The sequence below is a fragment of the Colossoma macropomum genome, unplaced genomic scaffold (genome assembly GCF_904425465.1).
Source record: "Colossoma macropomum unplaced genomic scaffold, Colossoma_macropomum, whole genome shotgun sequence".
NCBI classification, from domain to species: domain Eukaryota; kingdom Metazoa; phylum Chordata; class Actinopteri; order Characiformes; family Serrasalmidae; genus Colossoma; species Colossoma macropomum.
In genome coordinates, this window is record NW_023494793.1 from 426,395 (window position 1) to 449,000 (window position 22,606).

The 22,606-nt window shown below is 41.9% G+C and overlaps 1 protein-coding gene across 1 annotated transcript in view; it reads right to left on the reverse strand.

Annotated features, from left to right (window-relative positions):
* Positions 1-1,337: 1,337 nt before the first annotated feature.
* The window catches only part of ghra (growth hormone receptor a), a 79,858-nt gene continuing 58,589 nt past the window's right edge, over positions 1,338-22,606 (reverse strand). The window contains exons 3-9 of the mRNA XM_036578140.1: positions 17,590-17,722; positions 17,073-17,242; positions 16,241-16,419; positions 14,171-14,324; positions 13,580-13,670; positions 12,585-12,654; positions 1,338-6,526 (exon numbers count right to left, since the gene is read on the reverse strand). Of these exons, the coding sequence (XP_036434033.1) occupies positions 5,585-6,526; positions 12,585-12,654; positions 13,580-13,670; positions 14,171-14,324; positions 16,241-16,419; positions 17,073-17,242; positions 17,590-17,722 (1,739 nt within the window). The 3' untranslated portion in view covers positions 1,338-5,584. The remainder of the gene's footprint in view (positions 6,527-12,584; positions 12,655-13,579; positions 13,671-14,170; positions 14,325-16,240; positions 16,420-17,072; positions 17,243-17,589; positions 17,723-22,606) is intronic.

Genomic DNA, 22,606 nt, shown 5'->3' on the forward strand with positions numbered 1-22,606 from the left:
TTACCTATTTAGCTTTTAGAATTAAAAACGTAAATATTTTTAACTGTAGCTTTACACATGCAGCATGTACAGCTAAAAACCGAAGACATCGACAGAGAAAAAGAGGAAAAGACTGAGAGAAAAGGAGCAGCAGCACAATCTGAGCTTAATACCGGTAGAACATTCAGTGTAAGCTAAAAATGCTTCTCCTGGTACTTTAAGACGTTTCTGTTAGGATAGAAAACCGCGCCGGCGCTTCCTCCGTAAGGCAAGACGAGGAGGACGCGGCGCTCAGCGTGAGATTAGGACTGTTTATACTGTGCTTAATACTTCATCATCTATCATATATACACCTACTATAGCTTTTCCCATCTAGCTTTAGTGTCGATTGTAATTATGCAAATGAAAGACGTAATAATACTGAAAAAAATGAATGTTTATGTCAGTTTGCTTCGACTAAAAACTCAAATATAGCTTATTTTTCATAAACCATGTGTCACATGGGCCAAAATATGGTGAACTATACTGAAACCAGCATTACGGTGAAAAGGCAAAGTGGTTTACAACCAGATAAAGTCATAATTAACTATACATCTGTTCAATAAAGTAGCTCTAATTAACTAGATCATCCATACAAAAAAGAAAAGCACTAACTTTTAATGAAATTGCACCATAAAATATAGATTGATTTTGTCTCTAATCTGTACATTTGTCATAACCTGTCATGTCATTTTCTCTGCGGCTCATTTGCCCTGTAATAGTGTCCTTAATAACTCTGAACTTACGCACTGAAACAGGTGAATGCACTGAATTTACTCCACTCATATGTTTACGTCAGTTGAACATGAATATAACAGATCAGATCAGTTATGATGCCTGTCAGAAACGTGGAAATGATGAGTCACTTTACTCAGCCTGAGTCGAGTTTCGGTTTAGCTAAAGGCTCATATCCTCCGGTTTTGAATGTCCTACATAATCATTTTGCAGCCTGTCTTTATCCCTGAGAATTAAACTGGCTGTGTCTTTCAGACTGATATACGTAAATGAGCTCTGTTCTGACTGGATGCCCTGTAGTGTCTCTCATTTACAAGGCAGTCAAAACTGTAGGCTAAATAGGTGGGGCTAAACTGTTGTAGGCTGAATGGGTGGGGCTAAACTGCTGTAGGCTGAATGGGAGGGGCTAAACTGCTGTAGGCTGAATGGGTGGGGCTAAACTGCTGTAGGCTGAATGGGTGGGGCTAAACTGCTGTAGACTGAATGGGTGGGGCTAAACTGCTGTAGGCTGAATGGGTGGGGCTAAATTGCTGTAGGCTGAATGGGTGGGGCTAAATTGCTGTAGCTGAATGGGTGGGGCTACACTGCTGTAGGCTGAATGGGTGGGGCTACACTGCTGTAGGCTGAATGGGTGGGGCTAAACTGCTGTAGACTGAATGGGCGGGGCTAAACTGCTATAGGCTGAATGGGTGGGGCTACACTGCTGTAGGCTGAATGGATTGTGGTTTGGCCCCACCGTTTCAAGCTGAAGTTATATAGAAGGCCTGAACTGCTTTTTGAATGAGGCATTCAATCAAAACAGAGCTCATTTACATATATCAATCTTAAAGGCACAGCCTGTTCATTTGTAAGGGATAAAAAGAGGTTGTAAAATGGTCATGTAGAAATGAAATATGACTGTTTTTGATACTTAAAAGCACAGAAATGTCTGAAAGCGATGAAAATAAAATATAAGAAAACTGTAGGGCTCTTTAAGGTTGACTGTCTCTATCAGACAATGTCCACGTTTGACTCATTAAATTTAGTGCATTACGTATTTCAGTGCAAAGCAAAAATGACGTATTTTAAGTACACTTGATTTATGCGCTGCTGTAAACACTCACAGCTAGTACAGACATTCAACACAACACAGGACCCAATATTCAAGCATCAGAACCAAAGCTGTGACCGTTTGGTCCAGCACGTTTCCCATCGTCCTCCTGACCTCCTGCCCAAACTCGGAACATCAGAACATCGAGGAACAGTCACAAAGCACACAAACACTTCCCAGTGAAAACACTGTCTCTGTACATACGTTTACATCAGCCGTCAAAATCGAGCGTTTCTCTGGTCTCACGTTCGCACGGCGCCGACTGTGGGTGTTAAAACAGACGGACCTGTTCTATTAACTCCACTCTAAAATACAAAGGTACCTCAAAGGTTCTTGGCTTTGTGGAACCTTTCACTATGTGGAGGTTCTTTAAATGATTTTTGTTAAAGATTTCTGCATAATTAAATAAACAGAGCGGTTCAGAGTGGTTTGGTGTGAAACGCTCCGTTCTAGAGTCAGAGCTGTTCACAGTGGTGGTGATAGGAACCAGACATCCACCTCTAAAAGCTCCCTCACAGAAAGTTACTACATGAAATGGCTATGAATTCACTGCCTGATGACTGAGACACTGTTTTATGACAGATTTGAAAAGATTTTGGTTTTAAAACATGCAGATATCTAAGCAAAAGTATCACAAATCTAGTCAATATGTGTAAAATCTCTAATGATGAGATTGTTTAGCTTATTATGAGATCATTTAACTTATTTTGAGACATTTTTAACTCGATTTAACTACACTGGAGACTAATTTTGCTTGTTTTAGTGAGAAAATTTACTTGATAAAATTACTTAAAACAAGTAAAAATATCTATAAATATATACATATAAACTCAGGAGACTCGTGTAGGTTCACTGGTGGTTCTGGATAGTAAATAAAATGACTATATTTGTGTTGTAGTCATGGCGACCCCTGGCTCCCATCACCACCGCTGTAAAGACATCTCTATAGTGAACCATTTGAAAGGCACCTGTACTTTTTGAAGTGTGTTTTAAACGGAGAAGATTAAAGCACTCCTGGTTTCCAGTTATTATTCCTGCTCTGATTAAAAAAATAATGCATGATTTGTTTGATTTTCCCTGTAAAAAAGCAGCTGATTGGTGAACATGGCTGTGCCAACAACATTAAACAACATTCAACAACATTAACAACATTAAACACTGTGCATATGATCGGGAGCGAGCGTCCAGCTCTGAACCGTCATCACCGCAACGATGACCGTTACTTCATCGTTATAAAACTGCTACATGTGTAGAAAGGTTGTGAGAGCTGTAAGACAAAATCCTTTCAGTCCACGTTTTCTTCTGTGTGTAGTGACTCAAACAAGGCAAGGCTTAAGCACAGTTCATTAAGACAAGAGGCTTTAGTATAAAGGCTTAGATATCTAGAACCCATGGCTATAAATGCATGAACATGCACATATGTATATATATAAATTTCCCCAAACATCACTCGGTTAAGCAAACGTTCCTGACCGCCCCTGAGCCGCAATGGTTTTTTGGCTTCTGTATAAAATCAGTTTCTGTCCTTTTCAATTAGCAAACAGCTCCAGCATCGACCCGCTGCCCCCCCATCCCCAACAACCCACACACACAATCTGGCTGATGCAGGGAAATTGAAAATGTGCCGCGTGGCTGCTATGCTGTAAAAAAGAATCGCTCCAATAAATCGGACTCTCTGACAGGATCGAGGCCGGAGTCAGAGAGAAATATCGCCGTGTTACGGAGATGACTCATCTGGATCTCCGGATGGGCCGAATCCTGTCCGTTTGGCTGGAACTGGATGTTCCCAGCAACTCTGATTCGAAGCAATAGTGTTTTCCTTCACAGTGAAAGTGTAGAGATTCATATTTCACAGAGATGGCAACGATTCGATACCACATACTGGATACCGGAGGGAAAAAAAACAAATTCCGAAATTCTGAAATAATAACGTAAACCGAAGTAAAGTGGGATTAGCAGAAATAAAGTAAAAGCAAAGTGGGATTAGAAGTAATACTGTAACGTGAAGTGAAGTACAGTTAGTTAGCAGAGATAATATGATGTAAAGTACATTAAAGCAGGAATACTACAAATAACGTAAACATAGCAGGATTAGTACAATTAGCAACGTAATAATGTAGTAGGATTAACAGAAACGGCAACATAAAGCGAAGTAAAGCAGGATTTGCTGAAATAGTGTAACTCAAAGCAAAAACTGAAACTGAAATATTAGTAGAAATAACGTAGCGTAAACTGAAGTAGGATTAGGCGAAATAGTGTAACTGAAAGAAAAGTAGGATTACTAAAAATAATATAATGTAAACTGAAGTATGATTAGTACAAATGACGTACCGTAAAGTGAAGCCAAGTAGGACGTACCTCACAGTGAAGTAGGATTAGTATAAATAATGTAACTTGAACTCAAATCTGATTAGTAGAAATAACGTACCGTAAACTTAAGTGAAATAAGATTAGTAGAAAAAAAGTAAAGTAAAGCAAAGTGGTAATATGGTAATTAGCAGAAATAACGCAAAGCAAGAACACTATAAATAACATTACGTAAAGCAATATAAAGAGGGGAGTAGAATTAATAACGTAGCGTCAGCTGAAGTGTGATTGGTAGAAATAACAACGTAAAGGAGCGTGAAGTAAAGAGGGAAGAAATAATGTACCGTAAAGTGAAGCAAAGTAGGATTGGAAGAAATAATGTTACGTAAAAAGAAGTTAATGAGGATTAGTAGAAATAACACAAAGCAAAGTAGGATTTGAGGAATAACGCAACTTAAGCAAAGTAAAGTAGGATTAGTAAAGGTAACGGAAATTAACGTGAAGTAGGATTAGTATAAGTAACTTGACGTAAAGTAAGATTAGTAAAAGTAATGTAGAAATTAGCAAAGTGAAGTAAAGCAGGATTGGTATGAAAAGTGGATAAAATATTGGATGAAAGTGGGATCAGTGAAAATAACATAAACAAACATAATGCTCAGTAGCATTAGTAGAAGTCACGTACCGTAAAGTAGGATTAGTAGAAGTAACGTAAACGAACATAATGCTAAGTATGAAGTAAAGCCTGAGAGTCTTTACTATTTCAGCTATGTGCAAAAACTTCACATTACAGACGTAAATAAAGCTTATTAATTTTTAAAGAAAATAGTATTGTCTCAGTATTGGTATCAGTGTCGGTTTCAGTATCAGTATCGGTATCGTGCCATCTCTAATATTTCACTCCAGCTTATCGGGACCGCTGAGGCCCTAAATTCTAATGCAAAAGTGGGTCGTTTGGAACCCGTGCGTGGCTTAAACTGTACCTTTCTCAGATTAAGCCCAAACCTAGACAGGTGAAAGGCCATTCTTAGACTTATTCCCTGCTTGAAAAAACATCCCATACTGCGCTGTGACATCTAACCAAACCCAAACTCACTAAAACACAAGATGAATACATGGTTCATTAGGCTAGCTAGTGTTTTCCGTAGCATAAGCGCAGGCACAAAGTGTTTCTGAGGGATATTTCCGCTTACGTGTGCCGGCAAACAGCATGAATACCAGCCAGAAATAGACACATTTACAGCGTTTCCCATTAGACTAGCACATCAGAACAAGCCAACACAAACACACATTCCTGGGTGGAATAATCCGACTGTTCTGCGTCTCTCCATCGCGCTACTTTGGGTTCCAGCAGATGGCGGATGAAAAGGCCGTGTGTCAATGGCGAAAAACCATTTAGGCAATCGCCCTTTAGCTTCTGTGCGAACGCCCTGAGGTTCACGGGCTGAGGTTCTCCAACAGCTCCGGGGTGAGGTACCCCATGGGCACGGCTGGCATGCTGGGCAGGTGTTTGGTGGGGTTCGGTGGGCATGCTGGTGATTGTGGAGCCGAGGGGTTTAGCAGAAGGCTGTGCTGTCCGTCCACCTCCTGCACTACCGTATAGTCTGAGACAGGGGGCAGTATGGAGGCTGGCGGAGCTTCAGGTAGGAAGTACGGCGTCTGGGCTTCTCCATCAGCCGCCAAGTACCCACCACTCCAGGTCTGAGGTTCCTCGCCAGGCTCGGGAGGAAGGGCATGGTAGGCGTTTTCTGGAGCAGGACTGTAGGGGGCGCTAGACTCAACCTGCCTGGCGACGACCTCTGGAGAATATCCTCCGTCCGAACCCACCACCAGGAGCTGCAGCTGCATCTTCTTCTCCTTCTCCACCTCCTCGTCACCAGCATCCTCTCCCTTCTTCTTCTTCTCAGCAGGGTTCTTGCCAGGCGTGTCGCTCTGCTGCCCAGGAGACAGGACCACGCCCCCTGCCGGCGTGACATCACTCACCTGGGCGTAGAAGTCCATGTTGATCCAGCTTTGGCCTACAGGCTGCGTCTGGACTGGAAAGAAGGGAGCGTCTGCCGCCTCTGGGCTGGGGGTGGACGGGCCACTCTCACTGACCAGTGGGTGCCGTTCTTCCATCTCACAGTGGGCCGCCAGAAGGCCCTCGGGGTCTGGCAGGAGGTCTGGGTCGTAGCAGCTGGCGCGGCCTGAGTCGTCGTCGCCCTTCAGGCCAGGCCGGGTCAGACCCAGCAGGCGCTGAGTGTCCGAACTGTCGCTCTTCCCGCCGGCATCGTCCAGGTCCAGCTGGATGAACTCCACCCAGGGGTCCTCGCGGTAGGTGTCCTGGTTGTACATGTGCTGGCTGCTCAGCAGAGAGTTCAGCTGGTCCATCTTCCCTTTCTGTGAAAAAAGAACGCACCGTTATTTCGATGGTCAGCTACTGGCTACTAAGGGCTAAATGATGAGGTGAATGAACACAGGAGAGGAATTTTTGGCAGTATTTCGGATAGTCTCAGTAGTATGTTAGCTGACGGATCCCCACTGCTTTATACACTTAACCTCCTTTTCTATGGAGGACCAGATTTGCCAAAATGAAAAATAAATAAAATTAAAAAATAAACGACTCAGTAAATTAATCAATAAATTAAAAATCTAAATAAAGTATATATTGCTTATTGTGATTGTAATTATACATATATTTCCTTTTTCTGCTGTTATATATTTCTCAATTTATTAATTTCTGTATTATTTATTGTTTTATTAATGCCATTTGCTATTTATATATTTTCCATATCTATATTTTTAACAATTGTTCGCTTTATTCTTTGATTCATGTATTCATTTTTTTTTTCATCAATTCATTTATTTATTTATTTTTTCATTAATTCATGTATTTATTTCTGTGTTTCTTTGTTCATATGATAATGAGGGGGCGTGTTTTTCACGTTCAGGCTTAGCAATCAAGCCCAGGAGGAGAAGAGCTGATTAAACTGCTCTTTCACTCCATAAAGAGCTGCAGTGTCACCGACAGACAGACCTGCCGATGAATAACTCTCGATGGCTCCACAGGCAGTGTGTGAGACGGGCGTCCGAATGTCTGAGTTTGATCTGAATTCTACAGAAAAAGACGATTATTATCCTCCTCCAAAGCTCTGAACACTACGGCTCGACCTCTGAATCAGCAGAGGCAGCTAAATGGACCAAACTGTCCCCACAGCCTCCATATGAACCAGTAAACAACGCAGACCTGCATTCAGCCAGATCAGCCGAGACTCTCAGATCTCTGACTGTCTGCTGCTGTAAGAAGCTGTTACTGTACTGTCTGGTCCTCAGTTACCGCTGAGAGAGCAAGACAAATACAATCGATCTACAGAATCTGTCATCGATCAACCAATAGGAATATTAAGACGCTGTGACATCATTGACTGACAGCCCCTTTATTAGCATAAGGACAAGGAAATACAGAAATAAATAGAGAAATAAATATAGAAATTAATAGTTATGGAAATAAATTAATAAAATAAATTAATAGAAAAACAGATGAAAAAATGTTAATAAAGAAACATAAATAACAAAAAATAAATAAATAAAAAAATTAGTGAGAAGGGGAAATTACTAAATAGACATAAATAAATTCAGACATATTAATTTATATAAGATTTTAATTATTAATATATTAATTGTTATGTATATTTATTTATTTGTTAGATTTATCATCATTATTTTTGCAATTCTACTTCAAATATTATTTTACTAAGTCATTTATTTTTAATTTTATTTATTTTTCATTTTGGCAAATCTGGATCCTCCATACTTTTCTTTGCATGTCTATCTGGAATAGGAAGAAAAAGCCTGAGGAAACACAGAAACATTTTATACACACACTACTGAGCGCATCACACTGCTGATGAACACTCTGCTCGCTCCTCCTGGATGAGCTTTATGCAAAAAAGATAAGTGGCGACCAATCAGACTGTCAATATCTGTCACTCCCATGGTCACAACAGTTGAACGCACAGCGAGTGGGAGATAGTGGTTCATTAAAAAAAACAAGATTCAGGACGTTTTTGTGCTAAAATTAAATTTCCTATGTTTTTTAAGTGTAAAACAAAGGCTGACGGCTGTCGATTTGGCTCGCTGTAATGAACATACATGATTAATATGAACAGTGCAGCTACTGCAGGCTTTCAAAATATATGAATAAAACATAAAAATGCAAATTCCACTCCTAAACAAGCACACGTAGATCTTTGCTGCATTTAAATTGTTTTTTGTGATTGATTTTTTATTAGTTTTTAACAGATATCATGATGTAGCTGACGTTGCTCTCTAATGCAGACAAACATGAATATATACAGTCAATAAAAGACCAGATACAGTCACTGTCACGTACAGAGTGAGTATTAGGGGCGTTCTTCTAATCAACTAATATTAAATCCTTAAAGGGGAACTCCACCAATTTTTCAAAATTTCTGAATAATTCAGTCCTAAATTAAATTGAGTGATTCGGATTGGTTGGTGTGAAATGGGTCAGATGTCTTTACAGTGGTGATGATAGGAACCAGGGGTCGCCATGACTACAACACAAATATAGACATTTTATTTACTATCCAGAACCACCAGTGAACCTACACGAGTCTTCTGAGTTTATATGGAATGTTGATGATGGAAAATAGTGGAAAATCTGAAATAATCAGTTTTCTTTGGGGACTATTTTGCCTCACAGCGCCCTGCATGTATCCCTCCACCATGAATGGAGTTTAGGTTCTCAAAACTCATAAAACAGTGTCTCAGTCATCAGGCAGTGAATTCATAACCATTTCATGTAGGAACTTTCTGTGAGGGAGCTTTTAGAGGTGGACGTCTGGTTCCTATCACCACCACTGTGAACAGTTCTGACTCAGTAAGTTTCTCTAGAATGGAGCGTTTCACACCAAATAACTCTGAACCTCTCTGAACCGCTCTGAACCTCTCTGAACCACTCTGAACCAGTCTGTTCACATCTTAACCAGTTAATAATGTAGAATTTTTGAAAAATTGGTGGAGTCACCTCTTACAGCTGATGCAATTGCATCCCACACCAACACTGTAGCTGATTTAACCTTATTAATCAGTGCACTAGTCCACTAGAATAATAGCCACTGTTGTTTTACTTGTATATTTACGAAATAAATCAGCACAGTGAAATTCTAATTACTGTAGCAAACCGCTTTAGCTTTTACATCCTATTTCTGCCCAATCTCAGAATTTAATTTTCAACTTAAATGTCAACAAGTAAATGTTAAATTTTTAATGTTAGAAATTTGATTTACATGTGTATAAAATTAAATATTGAATATCGACTAGCACAAATTCAGATTTTAGTTGTAATAAATTAATATTTAGTAGTAAAATGTAATTTTCACATGTAAATTGAATTCTTGAAGTATCACTTAATTCACGTCGGCTTCTTAGCAGGAAAATTCCCGTCAGAGCAGTTCATGCGTTATTTTTGTGTTGTGTTATGAATTAAAACCACCAAATATAAATGAGATAATGTCTCGTAATCCTTGTTTATGAATCAACAATGACATGTTATCACCATTTACACTACGTTCTCAAAGTGATGGTAAATCTGGCGCCTCATTTTCTAAATTTGTCAGTGAAATTTTTGTATTTTTTATTCGCCAAACTCTTCACGTTTGATAATAACAGAGAGAAACAGAGAAACAGAGAGAGAGCTTCAGTCTTGCTCTGTTCTAAAGACAGTAATGCTGAGCTGAATTAAACACAGTACGCGTGATCGTCTGAAAGGCGCATCATCACAGCGCTGTACAGCGTTTCTCTCCGTCTGGCACACAATATTCTAACTCTGTGCGTATTAAAGCACAAAGCACTAATCAGAAAGCGCCGGTCCGCCTGCCGCTCTGCCTGCCGCTCCGCCTGCCGCTCCGCTCTGTTTACTGTTTATCTGCGTGTGGAGAGTCTGAGGCTGATTTGAATAGAGAGCGAACAGACGATTACATTTAATTACAGGAGCTACACCTACAGAGGGTCAACAGCTGTGACCCAGCGCAACACTCGTTATGTGGACGCTTGTGTTCAGAGAAACGATTAGGGTTTTAATCTCAGCTTAAATCACTGCCTGATTTAAGATAATGATAAAGATAACTGTTAATATTAGGCTCATATAATGCTTTATATAATACAGTGTATATGGAGCAGTGTACAGTATACTGGGGCTAAACTGCTGTAGCTGAATGGTGGAGCTAAACTGCTGTAGGCTGAATGGTGGAGCTAAACTGCTGTAGACTGAATGGTGGAGCTAAACTGCTGTAGACTGAATGGTGGGGCTAAACTGCTGTAGCTGAATGGTGGAGCTAAACTGCTGTAGCTGAATGGTGGAGCTAAACTGCTGTAGACTGAATGGTGGGGCTAAACTGCTGTAGCTGAATGGTGGAGCTAAACTGCTGTAGCTGAATGGTGGAGCTAAACTGCTGTAGCTGAATGGTGGCGCTAAACTGCTGTAGCTGAATGGTGGAGCTAAACTGCTGTAGCTGAATGGTGGAGCTAAACTGCTGTAGACTGAATGGTGGGGCTAAACTGCTGTAGCTGAATGGTGGAGCTAAACTGCTGTAGACTGAATGGTGGAGCTAAACTGCTGTAGCTGAATGGTGGAGCTAAACTGCTGTAGCTGAATGGTGGAGCTAAACTGCTGTAGACTGAATGGTGGGGCTAAACTGCTGTAGCTGAATGGTGGAGCTAAACTGCTGTAGACTGAATGGTGGGGCTAAACTGCTGTAGCTGAATGGTGGAGCTAAACTGCTGTAGCTGAATGGTGGAGCTAAACTGCTGTAGACTGAATGGTGGGGCTAAACTGCTGTAGCTGAATGGTGGAGCTAAACTGCTGTAGCTGAATGGTGGAGCTAAACTGCTGTAGCTGAATGGTGGAGCTAAACTGCTGTAGCTGAATGGTGGCGCTAAACTGCTGTAGCTGAATGGTGGAGCTAAACTGCTGTAGACTGAATGGTGGAGCTAAACTGCTGTAGCTGAATGGTGGAGCTAAACTGCTGTAGCTGAATGGTGGAGCTAAACTGCTGTAGCTGAATGGTGGCGCTAAACTGCTGTAGCTGAATGGTGGAGCTAAACTGCTGTAGACTGAATGGTGGAGCTAAACTGCTGTAGCTGAATGGTGGAGCTAAACTGCTGTAGACTGAATGGTGGGGCTAAACTGCTGTAGCTGAATGGTGGCGCTAAACTGCTGTAGCTGAATGGTGGAGCTAAACTGCTGTAGACTGAATGGTGGGGCTAAACTGCTGTAGCTGAATGGTGGAGCTAAACTGCTGTAGACTGAATGGTGGGGCTAAACTGCTGTAGCTGAATGGTGGAGCTAAACTGCTGTAGACTGAATGGTGGGGCTAAACTGCTGTAGACTGAATGGTGGGGCTAAACTGCTGTAGACTGAATGGTGGGGCTAAACTGCTGTAGCTGAATGGTGGAGCTAAACTGCTGTAGCTGAATGGTGGAGCTAAACTGCTGTAGCTGAATGGTGGAGCTAAACTGCTGTAGACTGAATGGTGGAGCTAAACTGCTGTAGCTGAATGGTGGAGCTAAACTGCTGTAGCTGAATGGTGGGGCTAAACTGCTGTAGCTGAATGGTGGAGCTAAACTGCTGTAGCTGAATGGTGGAGCTAAACTGCTGTAGACTGAATGGTGGAGCTAAACTGCTGTAGCTGAATGGTGGGGCTAAACTGCTGTAGCTGAATGGTGGGGCTAAACTGCTGTAGCTGAATGGTGGAGCTAAACTGCTGTAGGCTAGCTAAGAGTAGTATATACGTATAATATTAGAATTGCACTTTGATTATTTTTACTACACTTTTGTGCATCAGTTTGCACTGTAAGTGATATTTTTGTTTTATTTTATGTTCATTATAACTTGATTTATATAGTGTAAATATAATGAATAGCAAATCAGTGATAACTATAGAGTTGTGGTTTAAAGCAACACTATGTAGGATGTGGGGATTTGGAGCCCTCTCTGGTTGGAATGTGTAATTGCATACAACGAGAAGAACATTCTGTATCGTCAGTTGTGCTTTTGACCCCCACAAGCATATAAATTTTGCGAGGCTGAAAGAGAATCAGAGAGAACTGAGTCTAAACTTAGTGAAGGAGCTTCTGAGGATGTGAGTGAATTATCTACTACTGTCATCACATCTTCATCAGTGTGATGTTGATTTGAGATCATTTGAGGCCGAAACATCGAGCCGGACCTTCTTTTAGAGTCTGTGTGTGACGTTAATACGTAAAGACGTACGACGTGGTGTGAAAAACTCAACGCCTCTGACTTTTAAATGATTATTTCAGGCTTTACAGGGCGACTCACAGCAGCAGGACACGCTCACCATAGTTTAGCCTGTTTTCATTCTCCCCACTCAGGAAGTTCCTAATTCAGTCAGTTCAGCTGTGCAGTGTTTACCTTTAAGAGCTCTGGATCAATCCCTTTAATTTTAGGAGCTGGAACAGGAGGCAGTAAAATCACCATCAACCTGAAAACATATTCATTTTAGAACATTATGTTCAGTATATTAACTATACAATAAACGAAATGATATCTATGAAAAATGTCACCGTCCAGCTTATTATAAAATGATATCTGCACTCTTAAAAAGATATTAAATGAAAATAAAATATTAAAATCCACAAGCAAAATACTGAGTATAAAAATGTCCAAAATATGTTGCAAATACACAAAAGTGAAAGTTAAATCAAACGTAATGTTTTTTTAAAGATTCCTATTTTACTTTCTCTCAGTCTAATATAAATGTATTGTTTTTTCTGAATTTCTGAGATATTTTTGCTTCTGAAATGTTTGTGTTGCTACAAATTTCGGCACTTTTTAATAGGGGCGGGTCTTAGATCTTCACTTTCTATTGGTCCGCTGATTTGGACTGAAAGGAAATAGAAACCTTTTTGAAAAATTACGTTTGATTTATCTTACATTACATGTGTTTTCAGCATATTTTGATACTCGATATTATACTTTTTTTTAGATTTTATTATTTTATTGGAAACATTTGTCAAAATTTCCCAAATGAACTCTAACAGTGGTTCTGTGTAGAACCATGAACATTCAAAGAACCATTTGCATGCTTAACTGGTTCTCTGCATGGTGAAATGGTTCTTCAGACTGATGGAGAATGTGTTGTGTATGGTTCTATATAGAACACATATTTTATTATTATTATTATTTTGTGGTTACATTCTCCATCAATCTCTAGAACCATTTCACCATTCAGAGAACCATTTAATCATGCACATGGTTCTTTGAGTGTTCATGGTTCCAGACAGAACCAGTGTCTTTTCTAAAGAACACTTGCAGCACCGTCTTTTCTAATAGTGTGTGAGTTCTAGATCTAGTAAGATGATGAAACTGTGAGATGTTTGGTGGAGTGACGCTGGTGAGGTCCTCACCTCTGCTGCTGGGTGAAGATGACGAGCATGAGGAGGATCACCAGACCCAGCACCCCGAAAACCAGCAGCACCTTCATCGGGAACATCGACTCTGGACAGGAGAGAAACGTCACTGACCATCTTCTACAAAAGAGCCGCACTGACCACAGCAAACGCTGCACGTCACACACATAAACTACCCTCCTTTCAGATGAAGGTGTAAAATAATCACAGTGCACTACTGCAGTGTTACAGCTGTGTGCAAAAGTTTGGGCACCTCTGGTCAAACGACAAGTTTTGTTGAATAAATACAAACAACTTTGATGCCATAAGAAGTGATTTCATGTGTGTTAATGTGTGTTAATTATGTTAAATCAGGAGCTGCTGATGGAGTTTAATGAATCCAGACTTTGTTCTATAGAGAAGTGACGTGGTGACGTATGGAACAGCGCAGTGGATCCATCATTTAGGTGGACTTCATTCAGAACAAGTGTGAAAACACCCTCAGTGCCAGCATCAGTGCCGAGACCATACGGTGTATCGGTCCCGGCGTGCTCGGGTGTGTGAAGTGCCGTGTTGGCCTGTGAATGATGTGAGGGGCTGCAGACTGACCTTTGCTGGGTATCGGAGCCACGTGCACAAATATACTGTCGCTGAACTCGCCGAAGTTCTCGAAGGAGGACATTTTGCAGTGAACCCGAACCTCGTACTCTTTATCGGTCTGCAGGCCGTAGATGGACTGCTGCGTCCCGCTCTCCAGTTCCAGCTGCAGAACAAAAACGTCTGAGGATCAGAACATTTCACTGAGATGATCAACGTACATCAAACACACTCAGCAGCTTTTACACAGGATCTGTGATCTCCTGCTTCTCTAAGGTGCCTTTTAACTGTCAGCTAATGTTTGGAGCAGAACGTCTGGGTGATGTTCCTGAGGGTGCACTGGTTCAGCTGATCTGCTGATCGGATGCAGATTTCAGCAGAGGAACCTTCAGGTGGGCTCAGTTCTCGGCTCAGGTGAGAGGCTGACCCCTGCTGACCTTTCAGGTCAGTCTGCAGAGTGCGTATTCGGCCCAGCTACACAGACAGCAGATACTGGGTGCTGGAGATGTTGGCTACGGTTGCCAAGCAACACAAAAGTTTAAAGTAGACCCGAGCCAGCTGCCGCCTCCCTTAGTGACCGTTGCTATGTGAGTCAGACTTTCAGTTCAGGCTACCTGGCTGCATCCTTAGCACCGTACTGACAGAGTAGGACGTTCAGCAGCACAAAGGAACATTCAGAGTAAGAACAGAGGAGAACATCTCAGAAGGTTTATTACTCAAAAACAAACAGGCTCTACATGTTCAGTGGGGTCCAAACGCCTGAGGCCACCTTTAAAATCTGGGAATTTTTTCATTTAAATCGGGAAGTAAAAAGTTATAGAATTTTGAAACAATTTGAATCAAAGAAAAGTTAAGAAACATGAAAAAATTTCTATTCACTATTAAAAAAGTAAAGTACAAACTTTGTACTAAAATAAAATTAATTTTTTTTGTCTCATCACTTCCATCGAAGCTCGTGTTTAGTCAACTCAGCGCCAGCTCGAGTGCACACTGTCATTAAAGCAAAACATACTAAATTAAAATTCATGTCAAATTTGAAAAAATACTTCATTTTACTTACGTTTTTATGCTGACAATTTAATAAGTAAAAAAACTTTGTATTAGATTACAAAAGAAAACATTCTCCTTTCTAAATAAAGCTAGTGGTCTCAGACTTTCGGAGCCCCCTGTTCGTATTTGATAACTGAGAAAATATAATTGTTGACCAATTTAGCGCGAACAAACGGCTCAGTCGCTCGGCGGGTTTCTGAGTCTAATAGAGTTCGGAGTTCGGTGCTCCTGACGTGCCGTCAGTATAACGTGTGAGCAGTCAGTGTCGACTACAGCTTCCACATCAAGATATGAGAGAAGTCAGTCTGATCGGAGGTGGTGATCAGAACCAAATCAATGAGTTACATTTGAGTCCTGATTATGCGTTACTGATTTCAGCCTGTGGGCCGTGATGGCACTGCTACGGGGCCGTCGGCAGTCTTAGATTTAACCAAACTATTTAGAAGATGCCAAATATTTTTGTTGTATAGATACTTGAAAAAATAAAGCATCATATTCTGGTCGAGCTGATTGGTTGGTCTGGTAAAATGCACGACCGACGTAACTGACCAGCTTGTTTTGATGATATTTTCAGTGCTAGTCAGTGTACAATGTGTCTGTTTTTAATTGTGTCAGCTACAAAAAGAAAATCTACAGATATTTATTTGTGTTTACTTTGCTGAGTGATTGTACAGATAAGCAAAATTTGATGGGCTTCATTTTTGTGCTTTATTTGTCTGCATTTTAAACAGTTGGGTTCTTAAATCTTCCTGTGGGCCATAGAAGCTTTTATGGTCGGATTTATGGGCCATGAGTTGTATAAGGTTCTGATCTAGACCATGGTGTGAAATACAGGGGGTCCTGGAGTGTCTATCGTAACGTGGTCTAAACTAGCGCAGTGCGTCTTCGCCTCCATCCCGTCCCTCCAGCTTTTCACTTCCTGCCCAAAATCTGGATTTCGCACGTCATCAGAATCACGTGACTGTAAACAACCCAATGTCTTGCCCCCTAATATGATGCATGGTTGCCGTGTGGTTGCTAAGTGGGCGGTACCTTGTCCCAGTGGAAGGCATTCCTTTGCCTGTACTGGACCTCATATTTCAGGCTCATCCAGCCCGTTTGCACGTCTGCAGATGGAGGCGGAGCCCAACGTACCAGGATGTCAAAGTTCAGCCCCGAACGGCTCACATTCAGCAGCGTCCAGTTCAGCCCTACAGGGGGGTCAGGGTGCACTGCAGACAGAGGTGCACAGGTACACAGTGGGGTCACAGGGTCAGAGCCAGTTTAAGGGGAGTCCATTCTCCCATTATACCAAAAAATGAGTGCAAAACACTAGAGGGCGCCAGAGAGAGTCCTTAATTAAACGGGCTGAATGAGTGTTATTGCTAATATTTGCATTTTGCTACTGAGAGCTGATTGGTTAGCATTACTGCTACTGAGAGCTGATTGGTTAGCATTACTGCTACTGAGTGCTGATTGGTTAGCATTACTGCTACTGAGAGCTGATTGGTTAGCATTACTGCTACTGAGCGCTGATTGGTTAGCGTTACTGCTACTGAGCGCTGATTGGTTAGCATTACTGCTATTGAGTGCTGATTGGTTAGCATTACTGCTATTGAGCGCTGATTGGTTAGCATTACTGCTACTGAGCGCTGATTGGTTAGAATGTCATGAATGCACATAATACACTGTTATAAAGTCCTATAACTGGATAATTAAGTGAATTTACAAACTGTGATTTTGCCCAAAACCTCCAAAAGGAACCCATTCATTTTGGACTTGCTCGGGAGCGCCCCCTAGTGTCAGACAAGTGAGGCAGTTCTCCTCACTACACATTCTCTGGTACAGGTGGGATGTGTGGTCAGTAAAGCTATGCTGGCCTCACCGATGTTCTCCACGGTGAAGCAGTACTCGTCGTAGGTGATGTTCTGCGTAGTCGCGCGCAGCTGCACGCAGTAGGACGTCCAGATCTGCGTGAAGGTCTTGTTGAAGTAGCACTCGTTCTCCACCGTGGCTGTGTACTCAGGACACTCCTGCCAGTCAGAGAGCGGCGTGCTGGACAGAACATCGCCAAACATCACAGAGAGGATTTAATTAAGCAGTTATTACAGAGGAATCACTCAGATTTTATAATGCATTCTGCACTCTGCATGTGCAAAAGCCAATGGTGCAAATTTGGAGGGGGGTGGGGAGAGAGGGCCATGCCTCCCTGTGCTTTTGAAATTAGGGCTGCGTGATAAATCATATTTTTCCATTATTGCAATAAACACAACTTAACAATTCGGCTAAAAAACACACACAGCAGCTCAAACACTCCTCCATCCTGAACTACGCGCCTGTATAAACGCATTTAACGCCAGGTCAGACTGTTTGAACTACCGCTTTAATGATGAAGGGCTTACGTTTTCATCTGGAAGAAGACGGCGAGAGCTCCGGGCTCGCTGAGATTAGAGAAGGTCCCGGCGCTCCACCAACAGCGGAACGTCTCCTGCTCCCTGGAACGACAGGTGGTGAAGTGAGGGAACACAGGGAGGTCTGAAAGAGAGAGAGTGAGAGAGAGAGAGAGAGAGAAAGAGAAAGACTTTGACTTTAAAACTCCTTTTATTAAAGCATTATCAGTTAAAAGGTTCTGCATGTTGGAGCACAGAAAGAGGAAGATTCACCACTGAACCAAACACACCACTTTTTCTCAAAAACCTGAAATATTATGAGTACTTTGATAAAAAAAAAGCAAAATCGACACTTATGTGATTCTATTTGTCTCACTAAGAAATCAGAAAATATAAAATGCTCACAGAGAACAAATCAAATTTCATTCTTAAAGCGGGGCTGATATTCTCTTTTTCAGTGTTCATAATTGTATTTTTGGGGTCTAGAACAGATTTACAGCTTCAATGTTCCAAAAACACATTATTTTCCTCAGACTGTTCATCTCTGTTCACCCTCTGTTTGAAACGCTCTGTTAGAGCTCCTGTCTTTAAGCCCCGCCTCCCGATGAGCCCAGCATGCTCTGAATGGTCAGCTCACAAACTCTATTGTGACTGGTCAACAGCCAGAGCGGCATCCTACTACAAGTTCCGCCCCCACACCGCTGTGGCTGTTCTTACAGCGGCAGTGGTTCTCCTGACTGTAGAACAAGTTGGTAGAACCGATCCACCTTCGAAAGCTGGACTGAAGCAGGATGTTTCAGAGCGGGAAGGTTTAACCCTGTATCCCTCTGTGTGAGGGGGCTGAGCTCAGGGGAGGCGGGCAGTAAAGACTGTGTTATGAGATGATGTCATCCTGTAACAAAGGAAAAGGGCTGGAATTCCAACGAGGCGTTTCAGGCAGCGGAGAACAGTGGGTTCTGTGGGAGAGAGTCTCTCCCTCTGGAGGGAACGCTGAGCTTTGGGACTCTGTAGAACGTTTACATGCACAAAAAGATTAAACACACTAAAGGAAAGAGAAAAAACGGAAAAAACCATAATAGGCTCCCTTTAAAGCTGCACTATGTAGGATTTGGAGATTTGGGTTGTGCTTCGTCCTCCTTCCCCGAGTGGATGAATCTGATGATTGACAGAGAACTCAAAGAGAACTCAGTCTAAACTCAGTGAAGGAGCTTCTGAGGATGAGAGTGAATTATCTACTACTGTCATCACATCTTCATCAGTGTGATGCTGATTTTAGATCATTTGAGGCCGAAACATCGAGCCGGACCTTCTTTCAGAGTCTGCGTGTGACGTTAATACGTAAAGACGTACGACGTGGTGTGAAAAACTATTACTTCAGGCTTCACAGGGCGACTCAAACAAAACAAAATCTTACGTAGTGCTGCTTCAAAAAAATCTTGTAAAAATAATTAAACAGTCTTTCCCTCTAAGATTGGGTGGGACTGTGATCAATTCTCAATTTATTTTTGCAAAAATATGGCTTTAAGTATGAGAGCAGCATTGATTCTGCTTTATTTATTCAGCCTGGATCCCTTTGGAAGACGTCCACAGTTAAACAGCTGAATGTTCCAGCCGCGTTCTCGTTCTCCGTTTCTCTGCTGCGGCTCAGCGTAAAGCCTACCCCCTTCGTGCCGCTCTAGCACGGTCATAAATAAGGCCGCGAGCTGCCATTGATTTCCCTCCTGCTGCAGGATAAATCAGCAGCTCCGGCACTCAGCTGCGGATCATATGGAGCGCCGGGATCAGGGGTTTATATGGTGTCGTGAAAAAATGGCACCTCTGAGTGTAAATCTAAACCTAATCTAACACCGAGCGAGAGAAATGAGCCGCAGTGCAGAGCAGGAGGCGCGAGGACTTCACACCGCCGCGCTGTGTCTTTCGTGTTTTTGTCGTTTGTTTATTCTTCTGCACCGTGAATATCAGCTGCTCTTTACGTTGTGTACATATTACATGGTGAATGGATTTACCTGGAATGTTAAAACTAACCTCTGCAGCGCTCCCTAGTGGCCGTTCCACAGGTGGAATGGAAACTGATGCTGATATTGTTGACTATCATAACAAAACAGAATATTTGTCCCCAATAACTCTGTTATCAGATGAACTAAGACTCTGACAATTCTGAGAGAAAGATGTACACAGAAGATAGATAGATAGACAGATAGATAGATAGATAGATAGACAGATTTCTCCAATCAGACTGAACATATTCTGATTACAGATTCAGACTGAGGTGTTTATTCTCACTCTGATGAAAATCTCAATCCACAATTTCACAATTACGCGTAGAGAACCATTTAGTGTAGACGTTACCATGACAACCAGCATCACGTGAGTCCAGTCAGAGTGAGATGAGCAGCAGTGAGCAGCGCTTGTGTTTTTAATCACTTTAAAATGATGTCAGACTCAGGAAAACGTCCTTCACATGTCCTTATTAAAGAAGGCCGAGAGGAAGACGTCGTGTTCTGAGACACATAAGATGGACGTCCGTCCCACTGCCGTCTTTTAAAGATCAGAGCATAAACTTCGTCTCCTCTGCAGACCAGTTTCTGCTCCGCCATGTTGAACGGTATAAACTTTCACTATGACGCGACGAACATGATCAGAACGGACTTAAACTTTCCGATAGGGAATGTAATCAGATACAGGCGTTTACACGGATATTATTCTTCTATTTAACGGATTATTTACAGGATTACCCACCTCGATCAGTCGGATAGAGATTGTATTCTGAATGGCCTCAATCAGACTAGACTATTCAGACAGAGGTGTTTACATGGACGTGTTCTATTCTGATTGAGATATTAATCGGATTATTAATGGATTATTAGGTAAAACATGTTAACATGGCTAGTGATCTGCAAACTGTGCAACTGAGGTTTAGATATTAAGATATTAAGAATGCTTCCATGCTGTGTGGCAGAACGCTTTAGCTAGGATGCTGGACGTTGCTTGACGATGCTTAAGTTTGCTGAAGTGCTGCATTGCTTGTTGGGTTTATTTTAACCTGTGCTCTCGTTAATGTGTGTGTAATCCTGCTGTGATATTTCTGGATTGGAAAAAGCACACGCCTGTAACGGTCACCTGTCCAGCACTGCTGCACAGGCCTCATGTAACTGGCTGTGATATCGTAAAAGATCACTGACCACCTATAAAAGGCAGCCAGATAGTGCCCCGCCAAACATCTGTGCCCAGGGGCCCGATAACCTGATGATCCGGGCCGGCTGGAACTGACAAACGCAGATGTTCTCCAGGCCACGGGTGGCTGTGGCACCATCAGGGTTCAAACTCCCTGATCTCCCGACGGCAGCGCCAGCGCTTGCGCCACTCAGGAGCTGCTTCTGAGGGCAAAGCCAACATTTGCTTTCAGAAGAAAGTTTCTTTAACTAAAACCCACCATCAGCACTTTCACAGCGCTGCAGCAGCAGCGAAAGGGTCTGGAATTAGACCTGCGTGTACAGATGATATAAAGTTTGGAGATGGTTCCTGTGGTCTGGAGCGTCTCTCCGTCTGTCCTGAGCTCACCCTCTGCCTCCAAACAGCCCAAAACTCTCCCAAAGCTCCGCTATTCCAGCCGCCTCCCACTGCATTCCAGCTTACGCAACATATCCAACTGAAAAAGAGAGAAACCCGGCCAAGCGCACCTCGCCGCCTCCTCCGCGGAGCAGAAAAATGGAACGTTAAATTAATGCCGATGTAGCATTTTCTGTGCAAACACTGCTGTTCAAAGTGACTCACAGTTAAGATCAATAAGATAGGAGCAAAACACTGAACTGGTTTAAAGTGGAAATTTAAAAGAAATAAACAAATATTAATGAATTGTAGCCTCTTAAGCTCCTTCAGACCACCGGTGGTTCCAAAACGCTCTTCATCATATTCTTCATAACTTTCATATTTCATAAGCTACATTCTAAAGGTGGGGGTCGTATGAGAGCTGTAACTGTCTTCAGTCAAATAGATGGTGATGTAATTTTAAACCCTTATAATAAAAGAAGCTGAACTCTTTCTTTTTCTACTGAAAGTCGACCCATTTTTCACAAATCTGGGCTATAAACTATAAACAGATGGCGTCTCTTCAGTGATCTGCTCTGTAAAAATCATTTTTATAAAATAATACAAAGAGTGTCTCAGATTTTTGGCTTTCAGCAGTAAATTGTAAGCATATAGTAATGCGTGTGATCATAAAACACATGTTCTGTTCATTTGAGGGGAGCTTTTACAAATAAGTAAATAATAAAAATAAATAAATAAAATAAAAATTTACATTTATTTCATGCAGTTACTGAATAATTTGCCTTATGATTTGATCATGCAAATTCAGATGGACAAACCAAAATAAACCCTGGAGAATAAGAGTTTAAAGGCAGAAACTACTCTTCACTCTTAAAGGGGCTCTCGTAGGCAATGTACTCAGTGTGTCCTGTGAATAACTGTCCAGCGTCCACGATTTGATTGATGCCTTTTATCAGAATTCTCCCTTTCGATGTAAACCGGGCCGCCCGAATCGTGGGTGAAGCTTGGACACTCTATGACTAAATGAAGGTGAAAAAAAAATTAAGCCAAGAATGCTAACGAACGAGCACAAGCTAACAAACGAGCACAAGCTAACGAACGAGCACAAGCTAACAAACGAGCACAAGCTAACAAACGAGCACAAGCTAACAAACTGAGCAAAGGTTAACGATGAAACAAAACTAACAACCACAAAAGTGGTTGAGCGAAAGCTAAGGCCTAACAAAAGCTAAGGCCTAACGAAAGCTAAGGCCTAACGAAGGCTAAGGCCTAATGAAAGCTAAGGCCTTACGAAGGCTAAGGCCTAATGAAAGCTAAGGCCTAACGAAAGCTAAGGCCTAACGAAGGCTAAGGCCTAATGAAAGCTAAGGCCTAACAAAAGCTAAGGCCTAAAGAAAGCTAAGGCCTAACGAAGGCTAAGGCCTAATGAAAGCTAAGGCCTAATGAAAGCTAAGGCCTAATGAAAGCTAATGACTGAGCA